The sequence below is a fragment of the Manis pentadactyla genome, chromosome 1 (genome assembly GCF_030020395.1).
Source record: "Manis pentadactyla isolate mManPen7 chromosome 1, mManPen7.hap1, whole genome shotgun sequence".
Lineage (NCBI taxonomy): Eukaryota > Metazoa > Chordata > Mammalia > Pholidota > Manidae > Manis > Manis pentadactyla.
In genome coordinates, this window is record NC_080019.1 from 165,139,318 (window position 1) to 165,160,685 (window position 21,368).

Genomic DNA, 21,368 nt, shown 5'->3' on the forward strand with positions numbered 1-21,368 from the left:
AGAACACAAAACAGAAGCAGACTCATATACACAGAGAATGGGTGGTTGTCATAGGGAAAGGGGCTGGGGTGAGCAAAATAGGAGATGGGGGTAAAGAGGTACAAACTTCTAATTTTAAAATAAATAAGTCATGGGGAAAATATATAAATAAATATGGCCAGTAAACCGAATAAGCTACTTGTTTGTGTTCTTTGCTCATTATTCTACTAGGTTGTTCATAGAATTATAGATACTCTTTTATATTCCTGATATTTATTTTCTTATATCTGTTGAAAGTATTTCTTCCACTTTATAACTTGTCACAGTCTCATTTATGTCGGCTTTTGTCACATGAATGCTTTAAAATGTGGTGTCCAATTTATCAAGATACTCCTTTGATGCTTTGGCTTTTGCCACTTATTCAAGAAGACTTAACCTGCCCATTTCCTAAGACTTACCACTTACGTTATCACCTAATAGTTTTTGCTGTTTTTATTATAAGAACATTTAACATGATATCTACCTTCTTAACAAATACTGAGGTACACAGTACAGTAATGTTAACTATAGGTACTTAGTCATCTTGCATTAACTGAAATTTTATTCAGGTTGGATAGCGATACCCAATTTTCCCTTCACTCCAGCCCCTGACAATTACCATTCTACTCTCTATTTCTCTTCTGAGCTCAGCCATGTTAGGTACTCCATACTGTTTTCTGTGATTGCCTTCTTTCACTAGTATAATGTCTTCCAGGTCCATCTATGTTGTCATGTATGACATGATTTCCTTCTTTTTAAAGGCTGAATAAGATTCCATTATATGTTTATACCCCATTTCCTCTATTCATTCATCCAGCAATGGACATTTAGGTTTTTTACATATCTCAACTATTGTGAATAATACTGCATCTTCTAATGGTTTTACAGCTTTGCTTTTACATTTAGTTCTTCAGTATAACTTGATTTTGTGTGTATGAATAATATGGGGTAGAAACTTAACTTTTACCTCAGAAAACAAATAGCTAATAATCTCAGCACTATTTATTAAGTATCCTATCCTGTCATCACTAATTTGAAATGCCACCTGTATCACCTATTGAGTTTCTGTATAGATAGACCCCTTTAGAGAAAAGGTTTTACAATGAGGTTATAACTTCCTGAAAACATGGGTTTTCTAAAATACCAGAGCTCTTTGATTTGTGGCCTATGAGGGCCTGGAGGATCATTTTCACTTTGCTAAACTGAAATACAATCTTCAAAACTGAAGGCTAAGGGAACTCTATCATCATCTTGCCTTTCACTGTTCCATCACAATTCATAAGATTACTTACTTTATCTTTTCTTGACACTGATAAAGTTCAGTAACTTATTAGTAGAATACTAATCAAGCCTGACCACAAGCATGTCGAATGGCAACTCATGTACATAAACAGGAAAACCAGCAGCTCATAGCTGCTCACTTGCCTGTCTTTCCTTTTGCACTGTGGGTCCCAGGGATGGATAAACTCCCAGCTTTAACTTGGGCACATCTTACTCTTGGACCTCACTGTTTCCCCTCTTATTTGGTCTATTCCAAATAAAAGGAAAATCCCTCATGGTGAGAAGAAAGTCTAGAGAAACAGGAAGACAAAAGGAACAAGGTGAGAAATCCACTCAGGAGAGGTCAAACTAACCTGCAGGGCTGTCTGCTCGGAGTTTCAGGAATTCATGTGAACTGAAAGTTCTGCTAATTTTGATCACTGTTATGCTTTGCTTTAAATTTTAAAGTTTAATATTTATAAAGTAAATTATTTGACCTAAAACAAGAAAAGCTATGTAAGTATAGTTAATGAAGTTCTATATGGCAAACAAGTAGTTTTGAAATTTTAAATTATTTTTCTTTTTTTTTTTATGTCATTGATCCCATCATGAGAAAAAGAAGTGAACCATTTTTATATTTTGACTTGTAGCCTCAAATTGCAATAATGCACAGCTCATTAAGTCTTATATCTTTCATTCCCATCTGCTAAGCAGATGCCTTCACAGGTATTTTCTTCTACATTTTTATATAGTTGTAAACAGAGAGTATATTCATAAAGTCCAAAAAAACAAAAATCCATTTCCTAGGCTTGTTATCTTCTCCTTCAGGTCTTGAGACATCTCATCTGGCCCTGGAATCATGGGTCAGAGGGTAAATGACAGGAGAGAGCTGTTCCTTCCAGTACAAGGTCTCCCAAAATCTCTGGCAACAAGAGGGTGGCATACTTCCTCGGCTTCTCTTCAAGCTGCAGCTGGCTCCTCTCCAGGTGCCCCAGCCCCTCACGGTTCATCTTTAAATCACTATCCAGTTTGCTCTTCTCCCTTTCACAGTTCATTCTTGCTTTCTTCTCCTGCTCAACGGCACCCTCAAGCTGACAAAAAGAGATATCATTTAGCCAAATAAATAGGTAATGTTCATACTTCACTAGAGTGTCCATTAACTACTTACCTTCTGGAAAAAGAAAGAAGAAAACAGGCACAGAATGTGTAAACAATACCTAGTTACGCAGATGTTTTAAAATAAATATTGCATGCATCAATAGGATAACAAAAGAATCTAGAAACCAGAGTGATAGAAGAAAACTTTGGAGATTAAGGAATATGAGTTCTATTCTAAGAAAGGAACCAATAATAAATGGCCAGTGAGCCCTTGGTCGATCATTTTCTAGTGATGGGAAGACCACTTCCCCACATGGCAGTTCATTTCATGGGTGGGTAAGTCCATTTACTCAAGAGTGTTTCTTCATAAGAAGCCAAGATACTCTCTAAGGTCTGCTCCCTGAAGCAACACCAAGAAAATTTGTTTCCCCATGATCATCCATGAATATTGGACAGCTGTCCCGAGTCTTCCAACTTAGTATCACTGGCCCTTTCAAAGATGTCTCACTTGGCATGACTTCCAAACCTCCTTCACCATCTTGGCACCCTCCTCTTAGAGGTACCATACATTATGTCATATTCTTGTACTCCACCAAGGTAGAACATTCCGTTTTGTATTACCAACAATCATACCCAGGTGAGTTTAGCAGGAGGCTAGATAACAGTTACCATAGGCTATTTATTCCTTGTATGTTCCCTCTCCAGCAATAGAAGATGTATTTCCTATATTCAGCAAAAGAGATGAAATTCAAATAGAAGGAGGAAGAACTTGGAGAAGCTGTATATAAAAATCTGAAAGTAGATGAACTCTAAGAGAGAAGTATATGACAGTGTGTGTGTGTGTGTGTGTGTCTGTGTGTGTGTACTCACACAAACACCAATAAATTCTCACATGAAAGGACACACAATCAGTTAATAGGAAGAAAAGTGGGACAACTAATAGGTAATAGAGGAAATTGATAGGCATGAGGAAAAGGCAACAGATTTAAAGGAAAAAAAGCCTACCTTGTCAGTACTTTTACAAAGGCTGAACTTTTGGGGCTCGTACGAGAATGAATGCGTGCACTATGCCAGCTGGCTGGAGTGGGGTGGTGGGGAAGGCGGAATCATGAAGCTACGCAGTGAGACTGTCTGAAGCATCTTTATTTCACATGGTGTTTGGAGGCAGAACAGGGGCAACCGCCTTTAGCATCTTATACATATTTTCCAATAGTGTAAGTAGAATACACCTTGTGATTTACATATTCTTTCAACTATAAATAAATCTCAGCACACCACTGGAGACACAACAGAGCCTTGAAACTCATCCTTCAATGCCAACATCAAAGAGAGTACCAACATACTTGTGTGTCAAAATACCAGGTTCTGTGGGAGTTGTGGGGAAAATTCAGCCACCCACAGTGATAACCCTGCACAATTCATCTCAATGCTCTTCTCCCACTGTCCTGGCTATATGAAAATTGCATTTAAAAACCGACAGATTCCATGCTGGGGATTCTCTTATACTGTATAGTGGTTCAGTGCATGTTAAGAAAGAAAAAAACACCTCTATTTCTAAATAATAAAGGAAACATAGCATGCTACTAGTTTTCATGAAATTATCAAGATAAGTTAACTAAGTAAAAATTGGAAGACTGTATATATGTGGACCGATAGCTAACTAGCTAGACATATCATATCATCACCTAACTTATCTACTTGCTGTTCCGACTTCAGCTTGGCCTGGCTCAGGTTGCTGAGCTTCTCCTCCTCTGTGGGCAGATCATCCAGGGTCTGTCGATGGTTCTCCTGCATGATCTTGGCTGCTCTGTTAAGTTTGCTGTTATCATTTACAGGCTCTACTTCCTCAGTCATGTTCTTGACTTGTGAGAAAAAGATAGGGGCAGCTTCATAAGAATTGCCATTGGAAGGCTGGGCATGACACCAACAGCAGTCTTCTCTGTTTTCTAGCACAAAAAAATCTCAGGAGGTATCCAACATCATAAAGAACCGAATTCAGCCAAATTCCTGAAACACTTTTATACACTCTAAATTCACATTTTCTTACACACAGACACAAAAGATCTGTTATTTGTCATTGTCAGGGAATGGGGTATTCTGGTCAATCACATATCAGTACAGATCATTGGACGGCCAGTTCTCAGACTGTCATATTATTGTATGATAAGAATACCACTAGGTCAATTTAGCTTTCTTTTGAGTATGCAAGGGACACGCAGTAGTCTTGTTCTGCCTTAATATCCCAAGCAACGGGCAAAGAAGAGTTCCAGCTGATAAAATATGCAAAAATGAAAACCAGCGATCTCAGGCCCATGTGTTCTTTTTTTATGAAGGGGAACCAATGGCACAGGAGTGGCTATATAATCAGCTTCCAAAATTACTGTGTCATTCTGGCGATTAGCTGTATATCAGAGGTTTGACACAGACTCCTTTGCTAACTTCAGTCCATACACAGATATGCAGGTTAAAACCCTCATCTGAAATGAACAAAATATTAAACTCCTAAACTGGAATTAAAGTGACATTTTCGAAGTCAAACTCCAAGTCAGTGACAGAGCTGGGGATTTGGACATATCAAATCACCTTTCAGTAACCGGCATCACATTGTTCTCCTTCCAAAACCAGATACTTAGAGGCCCAGTGAAACCATTTTGCTCTTTTCTATTAGATTTCAGATGCAATAAGATTAGAATGAATGAAAATGTTTCACTTCAGAGATTAAGTGGGGTTCCATGAATTGGAATTGGAAATTTGAATGGGGACAGCATAGTTCATCTGCCCCTTCATTTTATGCCAGGTCTGACTCCCAGTGCTACAAAGTTGCAGGCCACCATGTTAATTAATTTACACAGAGCAAGTCTGGTACCTAAGCCTGACTGGGAGAGGAATTCAGGCATCCAGGCCTTCCTAACATTATAGAAAAAGTACCTTGTGCCCTGTAGCACGCTTCTCCTTCTCCGACTTCACCAGTATTGTTTCCAGGTCATCGATTTCTTTCTTCAACTCAGAACATTCATCTTCAAGCTTCTGCCCCCTGGCAGTCAACTCAGAATTTATCTCCTCTTCTTCCTCCACCTGCACAGACAGCACCCTGGCTCTGGCCTCCAGCTGGATCTTGGATTTAATCAGCGATTCGCACTGCTCTTCAACATTTGCCAGGGTCTCTTGCTCCTGCCATGATCAGGAGAAAATTGTTGCCAACAGCTGGACATAATTTATCAGCTAGATGAAAATGCAGCTTAACACACAGCAAAGAGATAATTGCCTGCCCTCTGCCCAGCACTTTCACCAACCTTACCTAAGCAGTTGAAATAATATTCCCAGTTCCCTGATCCTATTGTCGACAAGTGTCCAGAAGTGGAGGAGTTGCTTTGCTTGGAGGGGCTTTTGATCTTTCATGCCATTCAGTAGATTAGAGTACCTTTTCTAATGCACTTAATAGAATCCCAGTGGCCTAAAGGAGCTAGCAGGCCTCCCAAAATCAGTGGTATACTGCTTAAATCACAGCTTCGGGAAGCATCTCCATGGCTATATAGTTTGAGGTTGATACCTGCTCAGAATACAGACTTTTAAAAAGCAGGGTTCCCTCAGACAACAGAAGATATATAATATTATTATAAGTAATCTGGTGCATTTGTTTAATACATTTAGATATCTTTTCATAAATAGGGCTGAACTGTATGTTTTTTATTCATAGGCTGAATTTAGAATTCATGTTTACTTACAAGTCACTAACTATATCCCACTATTATTTCCAAATAAAATATTTTCCTCAATGATTTTGCAAGTAATAAAGTTCACAAGTTATACACATAAAATACTCTTTGCTTTTATCCTTTCAGATGGAGTGACCCACTGTTCCTGTGTTATGGGTCAAGTAAAAACTGAAGTCAATTGCTTTTTGCTACAAAAGCACATCTTATATGACTTTGAACCCCTCTCATTTGTCTTTTTTTGGGGCTAAATAAAACCTCTCCTTTGTCAGCAAGTTCTTAATTATCGTAGGTCTTCTGGCAACACAACTTCACACACATCTCCATCTTCCATCTCTAGACTTCATACATCCTCTGCAATATGCCACTTTGGTCAATTTATTAGCTATCTGTTTGCCTAGGCTTAAGCTGTTTCACCTCCTCAGGTCAAGAGCAGAAAAAAATAAAATCTAGGCCATTGGTTTCTGGCTAGCTCCTGGCAAGAGGTGGCTCTCTGCCCAATAACAGATGAGGGAGGCATATGATAGTAATTCTCCAACATCACTGAGGACCCAAAGAGAAAGGCTAAATTATAAACAAAAAAGTCAAAACCAGAAGGTTCCATGCAGATCAGAGAAACTTCCAATGTCTGGGAAGTAATGGGGACATTTGATCTTAGTTCACGCCAGGTTGACAAGCAGAACAGTTTGCTCTATTCTATTCTGTATGTGGGACCTGCCACCATCACTGAATGAAGAGGACAGTCCAGTCGACCATCACTAATCCCTTCATTAACTGTGGCAGCAGGATTTGGAGGCCAGCTGAGCAGTGGTGTGGCAGCTTAACAGGAAGAGCACCATTTCCCCAATGGCAGTTTTTCTCTCACGTACTCAGTTCTGCTGGTATTTTGGCTAAGTGAATGATTTTTAAAGAATCTTGGTTTTATCAATCTCTACTGTGTTTAGCTCTGTCCCTTAAAAATAAATGATGATAAAATATTTCACAGCTCTATGTCTTACCTGAGGGTTTCAGCCCCTGGCAAGTTCACTATGGTGAGACTGAGAAGTGACAACCAAACATTCTTGGAGTAAAAGGGTTCATACCCAGCTTTATTCTGACAGCAGTAGGTCAAGCACTAGAATTATGTCTGCATCCAGCAGTCTGCAGGTCTGTAATCCACCTCCATCTCTGCTTCCACCCAGAACAGTGGGCAGAGCTCTTTATATAGTGACTCAGTCAGGAATAGCTCACTGCTAAGGGGTGTGGAAGCATTAGCCTAGCAGTAGACCAGTTACATCATCAAGTAGTTTAGGGTCAGGTGAGGATCCTGGCCATAGGAACTTCCATTTTCCCTACACTTCGTTAACTTTTTAATCTTAGTTACATTCTGAACACATCTCAGCCTTTGTGGGTTTGGCCTGGAACTGGCCTCCCTGTGTTTCTCACGCTCTTCATACTGATTCTTTACCATGTGCCAGACAAAATATGGTATCACAAACTGTGGTACTCATAGTATGGATCTTAAGGTCTGTTAGAGTAAGGGCCAGGAATTTGTGCTCCTAACAAGCATCCAGATGAGGCTGATCTATACTACAGTTCTAGAATCACTGCTATACTCAATAGGTATCAGAAATGTGGGTCTGGGTATAAATTCTTAAGTAAAATATGGCCTATTGGAACACTGATGGATAGCACAGCTACAAAAATCAAAGAATAACTTGGATCAGACTAACTATTTAAGTTTTCTCTGTTTTCATTTAGCTCAAAAAGCAGGAAAAGCTTTTATTTATATAATTGGATTTGGACCCAGAATTTTTAAACTGAGCACTGTGCTAAGTGAGGTGGAAAATACAATAACAGTGGCTAAAATTTCATCCCTGTCTTTGGGATATTTGGGGATACAGTAGTCACAAGGGCTGGAGAGGAGGAATGTGAAAGGGAGTAACAGCACATTGGCGTCAGATTGCAGATGGAGGCTGGAATGCCAGGGCTGAGGGTTTGATGTCTAGGAGGATCTGCAGCTTATTCATTAGAGAAGCAACATGAGATTGTTAAACACAATCGTTCTCAATCCTGACTAGGCATCAGAATCCCCATACAGATAATTTAGACCCACACAGAGACTGCTTAATCAAAATATCTGAGAGTGGGGTGTAGGCATCTTTTCACTTTTTAGTGCTTCACAAATGAGTTTGGTGCAAAGCCAATGTTGAAAACTGCTGTTTTAGGAACTCCACTGATTAGTAATGTTGATTTGGACTGGGGAAGGAGAAGTAGGGGGACCCAAATCAGGAAAGCAACTACAAGAATACTGCAATAATCCTGAAGATGTCAGTAAAGCTTTTCTCAGGACCTAATACAATCCCGCCGTTTGATTTGCTAATGGGTCACGGACTACATACAGAATTTAAATTAAGGCCCAGAGTTTCCTGGCTCCCATGATAGATTGTGATGTTTTATATAGTTAAAACCCATTTAATAGTTTGTCCCTTTTTTCAAAGATACCCCACCAATGAAATCACTTCACTATGAAGCAAAGTGTCCATTAAGTGTTATCATTGTGTTTGATGAAAATCTACAGTATTTGAAAAACATGTGCCTACAAAACATTTTCTTTCAAATCACACTGCCTACAAAACAAGGGAATCTAATTAAAACCTTGATTTGAAGAACAAATGGTGATGCTACTCACAGCCGGCAGCTGAAAAGCAGGTCATTCTTTTCCCTGATGAGGGAGACTTGCTTTGCCCTCTGAAATTCTAATTTCTCCAAGGCTTTTTGCACTTGCACACACTCGTCCTTCAGTCCTGCTATCTCCTTTCCCATTGTGGCAGATTTCACAGGAGGCTTGATCTTGAAGAAGAGCCTCATCCAGGGCCAGTTCTTCAGAGCCATGAAAGCTCTTGTGTGCCACTGGATCAAAAGAAGTGCATCCCTAAATCAGGAAAGAAAAAATAAAAACAAGTAAGCCAGACAGCAAGTTATTTTCCAAGTTAAGATCCTCAATAAGCACATCTTTTTAGGAGTCATTATACATTCCCATTAGTCTTCAAAGCACTTCTACATCTGGGTTCTCATTTGATTCTGGCAAAAGCCCTATGAGGTACTTCTGAGGTTAGCAATATTGTGGACTAGATGTCCTGAAAATGCTCACCATAGACATCTTTTAGATGAGAGCTGAGCCTAAAAAGGGTAAGAAATAAAGAGGAGCTAAAAACCTGAACAAAAAGTCAATGTGTGTACAGCTTTGCCATCTGCATATCTGCATGAGAGGAGGGAAACAGTCTTGGTATTGTAGACAAGAGTTTATATTTTCATGTCCATGTGGGCAAAGAGATAGGCTGAGATCCTCAAAGAATTTCAGCCTTAATGAATACGAAGAATAAAAAATTCACCCACTGGCCCAGAAAGATGTCAAAGATAAGTACATCTGATTTCATCTGGGTTCAGGGTGAAGAAAAACATCTTACTCCAGGATTTTTTTTTTTATTATTCTGGACCAGCAACCCTGGAATGTTTGAAGTTTAAATTATACCTTATTAGTGCAGAAAAATGTAAAAAACTAAAATAATCTTTTTTTCCAGTGGTAATAAATATGCTTTGGGACCTTGGGAGAGAAAAATTCAAAGAAAACTGAAGAATACACCCTAAAATCAAGCATCAGAGATTCTCTTAAAGTCCCCTTGAAGATGAGCTTACAATTCAAAATTACAAAACACATATAGAAAGAAAGCAACCATCAGTGATGGTGAGTACCTACAATAAAAAATTTGACTAAACTCCCAAGAACTTCAGATAATTGAACACTCTGGTGGAGATCATAAAATAATTGCTAAAAATTATTAAAGGCATAAAGTAAAGAATTGAAAAAATAATAAGAAATGAGGTACTATGAAAAAAGGGCAGTTTCAGTAGAACAAATAAAATGTCTAATATTAAAAAGTAGTCTTTGAAATCAAACATTTAATGGAAAATTTAGGCAGCTGAAATAGACACACTTAATAAAATTATGAATTAAGAAAAGAATAAACCCAAAGCAAGTGGAAGGAATGACTAAAGATGAGATAAGAAACTAATAAACTAGAAAATGAAAAAAAATGAAAAAGTTGGTTCATTAAATAATCTAAATAAATATCTGACATGAAATATCAAGAAAAAAAGGGAAGACTCAAGTAAACAATATCAGGAATAATAATACTGTCAGAATAATACTCTAGGATTTTGCTCTAGAAATAATTATAGACATACTAGAGATTAAAAATCATAACCTAACAAGTTGGAAAAAATTTTTTAATGTAAAATTATATTTTTTAAAAAAGAAACATCTAAATTGATTCAAGATGAGATACACCAAGACATGTAATAATTTAAATGGCAAAGTTCAAGGACAAGAAGAGAGTATTGAGAGCAGCCAGAGAGAGACAGCTTATAAAGGGAAGCTCATTAGTCTATCAGCAGAAACCTTACAGGCTAGCCAGTAGAGGCATGATATATTTAATACAATGAAACAGAAAGGCCACCAACCAAGAATACTCTACCCAGCAAGATTATCATTTAAATATGAAGCAAGGGATTAAACAATTTCCAGATAAGCAAAAGTTGAGGGAATTTACCTCCCACAAACTGTCTCTACAGTGTATTTTAAAGGGACTGCTCTAGTTGACAGTGCTCCTAAGGCTAAATAGCTGTCAGCAAAGAAAATAAAACCACAGTAAAAGAAGACCAATTAATTACTAAGCAAATGATAAAATAAATCAACTACTCACAAATTTAGTCAAAGGATACACAAAGAGTAAAAAATATGACACCTAATATATAAGAATGGAGGAGGAAGAAAAAGAAGGGGAAAAATAAAGAACCTTTAGGTTGTGTTTGAAATAGCATAATAAGTGAATTAAGTTAGACTTTTAGATAGTAAGGAAGCTGCCCTTGAACCTTTGGTAATCATGAATCTAAAGCCTACAATGGCAATAAGCACATATTTATTGGTAACCAACCTAAATGTAAATGGACTGAATGCACCAATCAAAAGACATAGAGTTACAGAATGGATGAAAAAAAAACCAGACCCATCTATATGCTACCTACATGAGACTCACTTCAAACCCAAAGACATACACAGACTAAAAGTGAAGGGATGGAAAAAGACATTTGATGCAACTAATAGGGAGAAAAAAGCAGGAGCAGCAGTACTTGTACCAGACAAAATAGACTTCAAAACAAAGAAAGTCGTAAGAGCCAAAGAAGGACATTACATAATGATAAAGGGGTCAATCCAACAAGAACATGTAACCATTATAAATATCTATGCAGCCAACATAGGAGCACCTACATATGTGAAACTAATACTAACAGAATTAAAGGGAGAAATAGAATATAATGCATTTATTTTAGGAGACTTCAGCACACCACTCACTCCAAAGGGCAGATCAACCAGACAGAAAATAAGTAAGGAGACAAAGGCACTGAACAACACATTAGAACAGATGGACCTAACAGACATCTACAGAACACTCCATTCAAAAGCAGCAGGATACGTTCTTCTCAAGTGTAGATGGAACATTTTCCAAAAGAGATCACACACTAGCCCCCAAAAGGAGCCTCAGTAAATTCAAAAAGATTGAAATTGTGCCAACCAGCTTCTCATACCACAAAGGTATGAAGCTAGAAATAAATTATGCAAAGAAAACAAAAAAGTGCACAAACACATGGAGGCTTAACAACATGTTCCTAAGTAATCAATGGATCAATGACCAAATAAAAACAGAATCTAGCAATATAAGGAGACAAATGTAAACAACAACTCAACTCCTCAAAACCTGTAGGGTAGAGCAAAGGTAGTTCTAGGAGAAAAGTATATAGCAATATAGGTATACCTCAAGAAAAAAGAATGATCCCAAATTAGTAGTCTAAACTCACAATTAGTGAAAGTAGTAAAAGAAGAATGGGGCCCAAATGCAATAGAAGGAGGGACATAATAAAGATCAGGGCAGAAATAAATAAAATTGAAAAGAATAAAACAACAGAAAGAATCAATTAAACCAGGAGCTGGTTCTTCAAGAAAATAAATAAAATAGATAAACCCCTCACCAGACTTATCAAGAAAAAAAGAGAGTCTACACACATAAACAGAATCAGAAATGAGAAAGGAAAAATCACTACAGACACCATGGAAATGCAAAAAATTATTAGAATACTATGAAAAAGCACATGCTAACAAATTGGATAACCTAGAAGAAATGGACAACTTTATACAACCTTCCAATACTGACCCGGAAAGAAACAGAAAATCTGAACAGACAGATTACCAGAGAGGAAATTAAATTGGTAATCAAAAAACTACCTAAGAACAAAACCCCTGGAACAGATGGTTTCATTGCTTAATTTTATCAAACATTTAAAGAAGACATAATACCCATCCTCCTTAAAGATTTCTAAAATGTAGAAGAGGAAGGAATACTTCCAAACTCATTCTATGAGGCCAGCATCACTCTAATATAAAACCTAGATAAAGACAACAAGAAAAAAGAAAATTACTAATATTCCTCACAAAACCAGATGTAAAAATCCTCAACAAAATATTAGCAAACCGAATTTAAAAACACATCAAAAAGATCATCCATCATGATCAAGTAGGATTTATTCCAGGGATGCAAGGATGGTACAATATTCAAAACTCCATCAACATCATATACCCATCATATACCATATCAACAAAAGAAGGACAAAAATCATATTATCATCTCAATAGATGCTGAAAAAGCATTTGACAAAATTCAACATCCATTCATGATAAAAACTCTCAGCAAAATGGGTATTGAGGGCAAGTACCTCAACATAATAAAGGCCATATATGACAAACCCACAGCTAACATCATACTTAACAGTGAAAAGGTGAAAGCTTTTCCTCTAAGATTGGGAACAAGTCATGATGCCAACTCTAACCACTTATTCAACATAGTACTGGAGGTCCTAGCCACAGCAATCAGACAACACAAAGAAATAAAAGGCATCCAGATTGGTTAGAAAGAAGTTAAATTTTCCCCGTTTACAGATGACATGATATTGTACATAAAAAACCCTAAAGAATCCACAAAAAACTACTACAACTAATAACTGAATTCAGCAAAGTTGCAGGATACAAAATTAATACACAGAAACCTGTTGCATTCCTATATACTAACGATTAACCAACAGAAAGAGAAATCAGGAAAACAACTCCATTCACAATTTCATTAAAAAGAATAAAATACCTAGGAATAAACCTAACCAAGGAGGTGAAAGACCTATACCCTGAAAACTACAAGACACTCATGAGAGAATTTAAAGAAGACACCAATAAATGGAAATACATCCTGTGCTCATGTATAGGAAGAATTAATATTGTCAAAATGGCTATTCTGCCTAAAGCAGTCTACAGATTCAATGCAATCCCTATCAAATATTTTTAGGTGTTGCAGGCCCATTCAGTGCCCACAGAATGTTCTTTTTTTTTTAAGCAATGCTTTAAAAATGTCAAGCCATTTTTAACTAGTGTGCTATATAAAAAAAATGAAGCATGGAGATAACCTTTAAACCTTACCTTTGCTCTAGAGAAAGTGACTTTTGTCCTAGGCATTAAGAATTCACAGAAATACACATATTTTTTAGAATCATTGGTAGTAATCAAGATGAGGTGAGAGGCCTCTAAGGCTCAAATTTTAAGGAAACACTCACTCTCAGGGTGGCACTTACCCCACCCTAAGATTGACCACCTCACTTCATACTAGTCCTGACCTATGTGAGTAGTATACAGCAAAATCACGAAAAACACAAGAAAACCAGACACCAGAAGTGAAAATCAGCAGAAACAGCAGACAGCAGAAAGACTCTCAGATATTCAAAATTTGGGAGTCAAATAACATTTTTTTTTTCAAATATATTCTCCCATACTGTAGGGTTCCTTTTTGTTCTATTGATGGTGTCTTTTGCTGTACAGAAGCTTTTCAGCTTAATATAGTCCCACTTGTTCATTTTTGCTGTTGTTTTCCTTGCCCGGGGAGATATGTTCAAGAAGAGGTCACTCATGTTTATGTCTAAGAGGTTCGTGCCTATGTTTTCTTCCAAGAGTTTAATGGTTTCGTGACTTACATTCAGGTCTTTGATCCATTTTGAGTTTACTTTTGTATATGGGGTTAGACAATGGTCCAGTTTCATTCTCCTACATGTAGCTGTCCAGTTTTGCCAGCACCATCTGTTGAAGAGACTGTCATTTCGCCATTGTATGTCCATGGCTCCTTTATCAAATATTAATTGGCCATATATGTCTGGGTTAATGTCTGGATTTTCTAGTCTGTTCCATTGGTCTGTGGCTCTGTTCTTGTGCCAGTACCAAATTGTCTTGATAACTATGGCTTTATAATAGAGCTTGAAGTTGGGGAGTGAGATCCCCCCTACTTTATTCTTCTTTCTCAGGATTGCTTTGGCTATTCGGGGTCTTTGGTGGTTCCATATGAATTTTTGAATTATTTGTTCCAGTTCATTGAAGAATGTTGCTGGTAGTTTCATAGGGATTGCATCAAATCTGTATATTGCCTTGGGCAGGATGGCCATTTTGACGATATTAATTCTTCCTAGCCATGAGCATGGGATGCGTTTCCATCTGTTAGTGTCCCCTTTAATTTCTTTTAAGAGTGACTTGTAGTTTTCAGAATATAAGTCTTTCACTTCTTTGGTTAGGTTTATTCCTAGGTATTTTATTTTTTTTGATGCAATTGTGAATGGAGTTGTTTTCCTGATTTCTCTTTCTGTTGGTTCATTGTTGGTATATAGGAAAGCCACAGATTTCTGTGTGTTGATTTTGTATCCTGCAACTTTGCTGTATTCCGATATCAGTTCTAGTAGTTCTGGGGTGGAGTCTTTAGGGTTTTTTATGTACAGTATCATGTCATCTGCAAATAGTGACAGTTTGACTTCTTCTTTGCCAATCTGGATTCCTTGTATTTTTTTGTTTTGTCTGATTGCCGTGGCTAGGACCTCCAGTACTATGTTAAATAACAGTCGTGAGAGTGGGCATCCCTGTCTAGTTCCCGATCTCAGAGGAAATGCTTTCAGCTTCTCGCTATTCAATATAATGTTGGCTGTGGGTTTTTCATAGATGGCCTTTATTATGTTGAGGTACAAATAACATTTTATAATTATATCCTACAGAATTTTTCTGTGAGCTCTTCACATTCTTCACTTGCAATTCTCCTTCAAATAATTGGTCCTTGTACAGATGCCATTAGCAACAACCTGATGTTAATGGTCAGATGAAACCAAATCTATCATTCACAAATTTCCCAGAATATATGGATCATACCAAGACCACTGAAGGGAAAATGGAAGTTCCATGGCCAGGATCCTCACCTGATACCCATTGTATGTGCGATGAGGGAACACTTAGCCTACTACACAAGTGCATGCTTACATACCCATTGGCAATAAGCCATTACTGCTGGTAATGCTATAAAAAGAGCTCCCTTGAACCCTCCTACACTGCTGGTGGGAATGTAAATTAATTCAACCATTGTGGAAAGCAGTATGGAGGTTCCTCAAAAAGCTCAAAATAGAAATACCATTTGACCCAGGAATTCCACTTATAGGAATTTACCCTAAGAATGCAGCAGCCCAGTTTGAAAAAGACAGATGCACCCCTATGTTTATCGCCACACTATTTACAATAGCCAAGAAATGGAAGCAACCTAAGTGTCCATCAGTAGATGAATGGATAAAGAAGATGTGGTACATATACACAATGGAATATTATTCAGCCATAAGAAGAAAACAAATCCTACCATTTGCAACAACATGGATGGAGCTAGAGGGTATTATGCTCAGTGAAATAAGCCAGGCAGAGAAAGACAAGTACCAAATGATTTCACTCCTATGTGGAGTATAAGAACAAAGAAAAACTGAAGGAACAAAACAGCAGCAGAATCACAGAACCCAAGAATGGACTAACAGGACCAAAGGGAAAGGGACTGAGGAGGATGGGTGGGAAGGGAGGGATAAGGGCGGGGGAAAAAAAAGGGGGCATTATGATTAGCATGTATAATGTGAGGGTGGGGCAAAGGGAGGGATGTGCAACACAGAGAAGACAAGTAGTGAGTCTACAGCATCTTACTATGCTGATGGACAGTGACTGCAATGGGGTTTGTGGGGGAGGGGACTTGGTGAAGGGGGGAGTCTAGTAAACATAATGTTCTTCATGTAATTGTAGATTAATGATAACAAAATGAATTTAAAAAAAGAGCTCCCCTGGTGCTAAGAGCAAAGCCTAGAGAAGAGAGCAGAGGCTGGGAGCAGAGGTTGGAGCTGAGGCAGAGACTTTGTAACCAGGGCAGGAGACAGACCTCTAAAGTATAAATAAACCTATGTGGACAAAGAATACTAATGTCCCAAACCAACATAGTTACCTAAATAGCCCTATTCTTAAGACAAAACTCCAAAGGAATTATAAATCACCTGTATACATCATGCCTTATGCTGACCCTTACCCAAAAAAGGCCCTATAAAACCTCAGACACCAAACCCTTAAGTGCGCCTCCTCTCTGACGTTGCCCACGCTCACCTTCCTTCAAGTGTGTCACTCCCTCTGTCCTACTTTAGGTAAGTAGGGAGGGGTTGTTGGGATCTCTGATCTGGGCTTGCAAGTTCCTGTCTCCTGGGTGACTGCAGCTCTATGATCATGCTCCTTAGTAGCCTGCCTGAAAATCTCTTTTATTTATTTCTGGGAAGTTCTCAAAACATAGTCTCACCCCATCCAGTGTGCTCTACAGCTCCCCCAAATCCTGGGGTGGTAGGGACTTAATTCCCATGCTGTGCAGATTCAAGTGGACACTGGATGCCAGGTGACCCTGGCTTCAGGAGTTGGCACGGGATTATGCCTGAGCAGCAGTTCAATGAGTTTCCCTTTCCTCTATTTTTCTTTTCTCTCTGCTTTGTTCAAGTAAACCTGCCTTTATGCACCTTGACTCTAGCCCGTTCCTCTCTTGGAGCGCATTCAAATAAAACTTTTACTCTGCTTCACCACTGTGTCTCTGCCCTTCAATTCTTTGTTGCAGCAGGGACAAGAACTGAGGAAAATAAACTCAACCCCCTAACATAACTGCACTTTCATGGGTATTTGAACATATATACTCTCCTCCCACCCCTCTCCAAATACATTCTTTGTAGTTTTTTGGTTACCTTAGTGATTTCAAAGTGGTACTGGATATGGTCTGTCTCCAAAGAGCCAAGTAGTTCTTCAGCTGCATGTCTACTGCTCACAGACTTGCCCTTTGGAAAGCCCCTCAGGTTCAGAATGTAGTATGTAATTTAAAATAAGTAAAGAATAAATCCTGGAGTCAGGGGTCATGTGATTCAAATAAAGAATAATATGGATAAGAGCGATAAAAGGCAGTTCAGACTTTTCTGTCTCCTACCAATATGTTCAATTTTCACAAAGCTCTTGGCAATAATAATGAGAATTCAAGCAATAAGCCCTTACTTTGTACTTTTGCACTTTGGAGACAACCTCATTTGATTATTTGCAAAATTAGGGAAGGAGAGATGGGGAGGGGCAAAACAGGGAAGAGGCCAGCTTAAGTACCTATTATACAGATAGGGAAACTGCAAAACAGAGACATTAAATGTCTTTTCCAAGATCCCTTCCCCCTAATGGTGTGTTGGTGGAGAACTAGAGATATGCCTCTTACTGTGAGATAGGTACTATTTCTAGTCTACCATACTTTGCTCAAATTTTCTTGATGACCTGTAATTTACTCTTCTGGAATTTGGGAAATAGAAAGTAAAATCCCTCTCCCGCCTTCTGCTGCACACCCTGATGGTGTCCTTCCTTTCTCAGACTTACTCACACAACAGCCTGCTTAGATTAAGTATGTACAACATTTCAGAGATTCAATTCAGCCTCCATATCTTTCCTCTGTATATATTTCTTCTATATGTGGGTCTATTATCCATTAATAGAGATTTAAGGATATTACAGCTACATGGATGTCAGATTTAAGGGGAATTAATAATGGAACTCTGTCATAATATATCTTGCCACCACCAAAACACATTGATCTGTAGTCTGGAGGGCATCAACTAAACAAACAATGCATGCCTAAACACTCAGGAAGACAGGGAGACAGAACGGACTGCCTCAGGCTTCATGGATCCTGGGATGTATGTTTACCTTTGTTTAAAATCAGCACACAGCAGTCAGTTTGGAAACTTCAGAGCATATCCTGATCACTTCTAAAACACCATGCAGAGCAACTGCTGTAGAATCAAGTAAGGTTCCATTACACCTGAAGAAAAAGGGTAAAATTGAGTCTGTGTCTAAAAAAATGATTACTCTAAATTTTGTCCTAATTGCTACATCTTGGGTTTAAAGTGTTTGCATTTGGAGTTCTATGTAATAGTTCACTTGCTCCCAGACTGATGGCACTCACAGTGCCAGTCCTGTTATGTAGGAGTCTCCAAATAGTATTTACCCAAAATTACTTTAAATGGAATGAACCCTTCAGTTCACAATTTGTCAGTTTTATAAGCAAATACTCCTAAAAGATGAAAAAGAATACTTTTTTGCTAGACTGTAAATGGCCAATGTGACATCTATTTGTTAACCAAAAACCAGGTAGAGAGGGGGATAAAAACACAAAGGAGAACGGAGTTTTCAGTAGGTAGGAAAAGGGATTATAAGAAGGGAGAAAACCACAACACTCCCTTTACTACTTTGCCTGTAGCGACCAAGGGCAGGCAGCCCCGAGGAGTGCCACTCTGGCATACTGATTGCTTTGAGCTAAAGCAACTGGAGAATTTCTGGTGCAAGAGGAATATTCTGACCTGCTCTGTACCCGCCGAAACCAGGGATTAAATCTCTCACAAGAAAGCTGTCCCTCCTGCACCTCTGCAGGATAGAGAGGAATCCTCATCACCAGAGACAGGAAATTCAGTGCCCAAAAGGCTGCATAAACAAATCTTGTTACTCTTTTACTAATCAAAGCTCCTAAATACAAGTTTTCCTATAAATTTCTCACAGATTTATTGTCTCTTTCTAAAATGTATAAAAGCTGCTCTGCCTCGGTCATTTCTTCGGGTCTCAATTTCATTATCAGGCCTTCGCATGTCTGTAATAAAACTGGGATTGTTTTTCCTGTTAATCTGTCTCATGTCAATTTGATTCTTAGACCAGCTAGAAGAACCCTGAAGGATGGAGGAAAATTCTTCCTCCCAAACATGTCCTATGAAGTGAGGTAGACAGGGACACAGGACAAGCATTGTAATTAATTTTTCCTGCCTATGGTGAAAATGCCAAGATATTAATAGTTAGTATGTTAAGAACAAGAGGGACTCCATCTTAAGGCTAAGATTCCATTTTTAAAACCAGGGAGTTAGGAGTTAAGATTCCTGTCATACTTTATGGTAATCAGTCAACAACCACCCTATCCTAAGGCAGGACAAGGAGTCCTAAATGGTATGTTCCCACTGCTTAGGGGTGACCACTATCTTGGAGAAGCAGGATCAATAAATTCCTTGTGTTAAGTTTATCTTACAGAATATCTAGAGGACAGACAATGGATAATGACATAATGACTCTCACTGGACACAGACATCATGAGGCCACATGTCAGCCTATGTTCCCTTGGCCCTTTACCCCATTCTTGAAATCCTTTAAAAACATGAAACCTAAGCCTTTAGGTGCGCCTCTCCTCCAAGGCTACCCATTCCCTTTCTTCAAACATGTACTTTGTTTCAAATAAAACCTTCTTGCTGCTTAGCTTATTGCGTTTTGACTCTGAGTTCTTCCAGGCCTATCAGGAGGTTAATGAGACCCCTTTCCTAGTGGTAAGTGTCTTTGTTACTTTGCTATTTCATTCAGTTTTCTAGACTTAACCACTGGTCTTCATTTCCTCTGTTCTGCTTCAGACAAGTAGAGAAGGGCTATGGAGAGCTCTGATTTAGGCTTGCGAGTTGCCGTCACCTGGTTGACCGCAGATAGGACTGCAGCTGTACAATCCTGCTCTTTAACACCCTGCCCAAAAACCTCCTTTCTTTGCTTTTGTGAGTTCTCAGAACATACTCTCACTCCATCCAGTGCTCTGTGGGTACCTCAAATTCTGAGGTGGTAGGGGCTTAGTTCCTACACCATGCAAATCAAGTGGACACTGGATGCCAGGTAACCCTGGCTTCAGGAGTTGTCAAGGGATCTGCCCTATGCTGAGCAGGAGTTCAAGGAAGTTCCCTTTCCTCCCTCTGTTCTCTCTTGCTCTCTGCTGTCTGCATGGCCGCTGCCATTCCCTGCTACTCTTGCTTTAATGAATTCCTTCCTTACCTACACTTGGCTGACCTGCTCACAAATTCTTTCTTGATCAGAGTCAAGAACCCTTTCCTTTGTTGTCTCACCTGAAACACAGAGAGGTCTCCCTGGATTGGATTGCCCAGCAACAGAAGGACTTGGTGCCATCCTGGCCTACATTCTGCCATTATTATCTTGATAACATTGTTATATTTTAGAATATTAATATATTCTATATTTAGAATAAGCATCCTCCTATTAACGCCTCACTCACCAGATGAAGCCTCTGTAGCACAGTGGCTGCAAGCTCTGAGAAGTGCCTTTGAAGTGCCATCCAAGGAACCACCACATCTGGCTTTCAGTGAATCTTCTGGAAGAAGCCACGCAGCCCTTCTTCTGACACAAAGGCCTACCATTGTGTTATAAGAAAAACGGATGATTCTCTGCTGTGCCCACAGTTACAGAAATAAACTCTAAGCCTCATATCCATATTCCTGTACTCCAGTCCCTTTCATAGAAACAGATCATCTGTAAGAAGGGGCAGAACTAGAGTCCTATGACACTGTAAGATCAAGCATGCTCATTCTCTTTGAGTGCATATGAAGAACTGCCATGATTAGGGCATGAAATTTTTTTTATGACTTTGTCTTAAAAAAAAACCTGCTGAAATCAGAGCCAACTTGATAGGAGACAACTCTAATAGGTAACAGAATTGCTCCAAAATAGATGCAGCTAATTAGATTCCTTGCTAGATGGAAGCAGTGTCCCCAGATGCATTCAGAAACCCAGCTGATAAGAAACAATGAGGCAAAACATACAGCGTGAATGAACATGAAGTGTTTGTATCGCCAAAGCTCAAGCTGCAGCATCATTGTTTAGCATCACACGTTCCCAAAATAGGTCACAGCCTGTCAAGATTGGGGTCTTAATTACAGGAGGTTAATAAAAATGCAAAATACTACAGAACCTCAGAAATCAGAATCAGTAACATCTGG

General features: G+C 38.7%; 1 protein-coding gene across 1 annotated transcript in view; it reads right to left on the reverse strand.

The window, feature by feature from the left end:
* The window catches only part of MYH15 (myosin heavy chain 15), a 139,295-nt gene that overhangs the window by 62,126 nt on the left and 55,801 nt on the right, over positions 1–21,368 (reverse strand). The window contains 9 exon segments of the mRNA XM_057488601.1: positions 2,224–2,422; positions 4,062–4,238; positions 5,289–5,544; positions 8,757–9,003; positions 9,223–9,251; positions 17,277–17,400; positions 18,268–18,306; positions 18,308–18,341; positions 18,344–18,382. Of these exon segments, the coding sequence (XP_057344584.1) occupies positions 2,224–2,422; positions 4,062–4,238; positions 5,289–5,544; positions 8,757–9,003; positions 9,223–9,251; positions 17,277–17,400; positions 18,268–18,306; positions 18,308–18,341; positions 18,344–18,382 (1,144 nt within the window).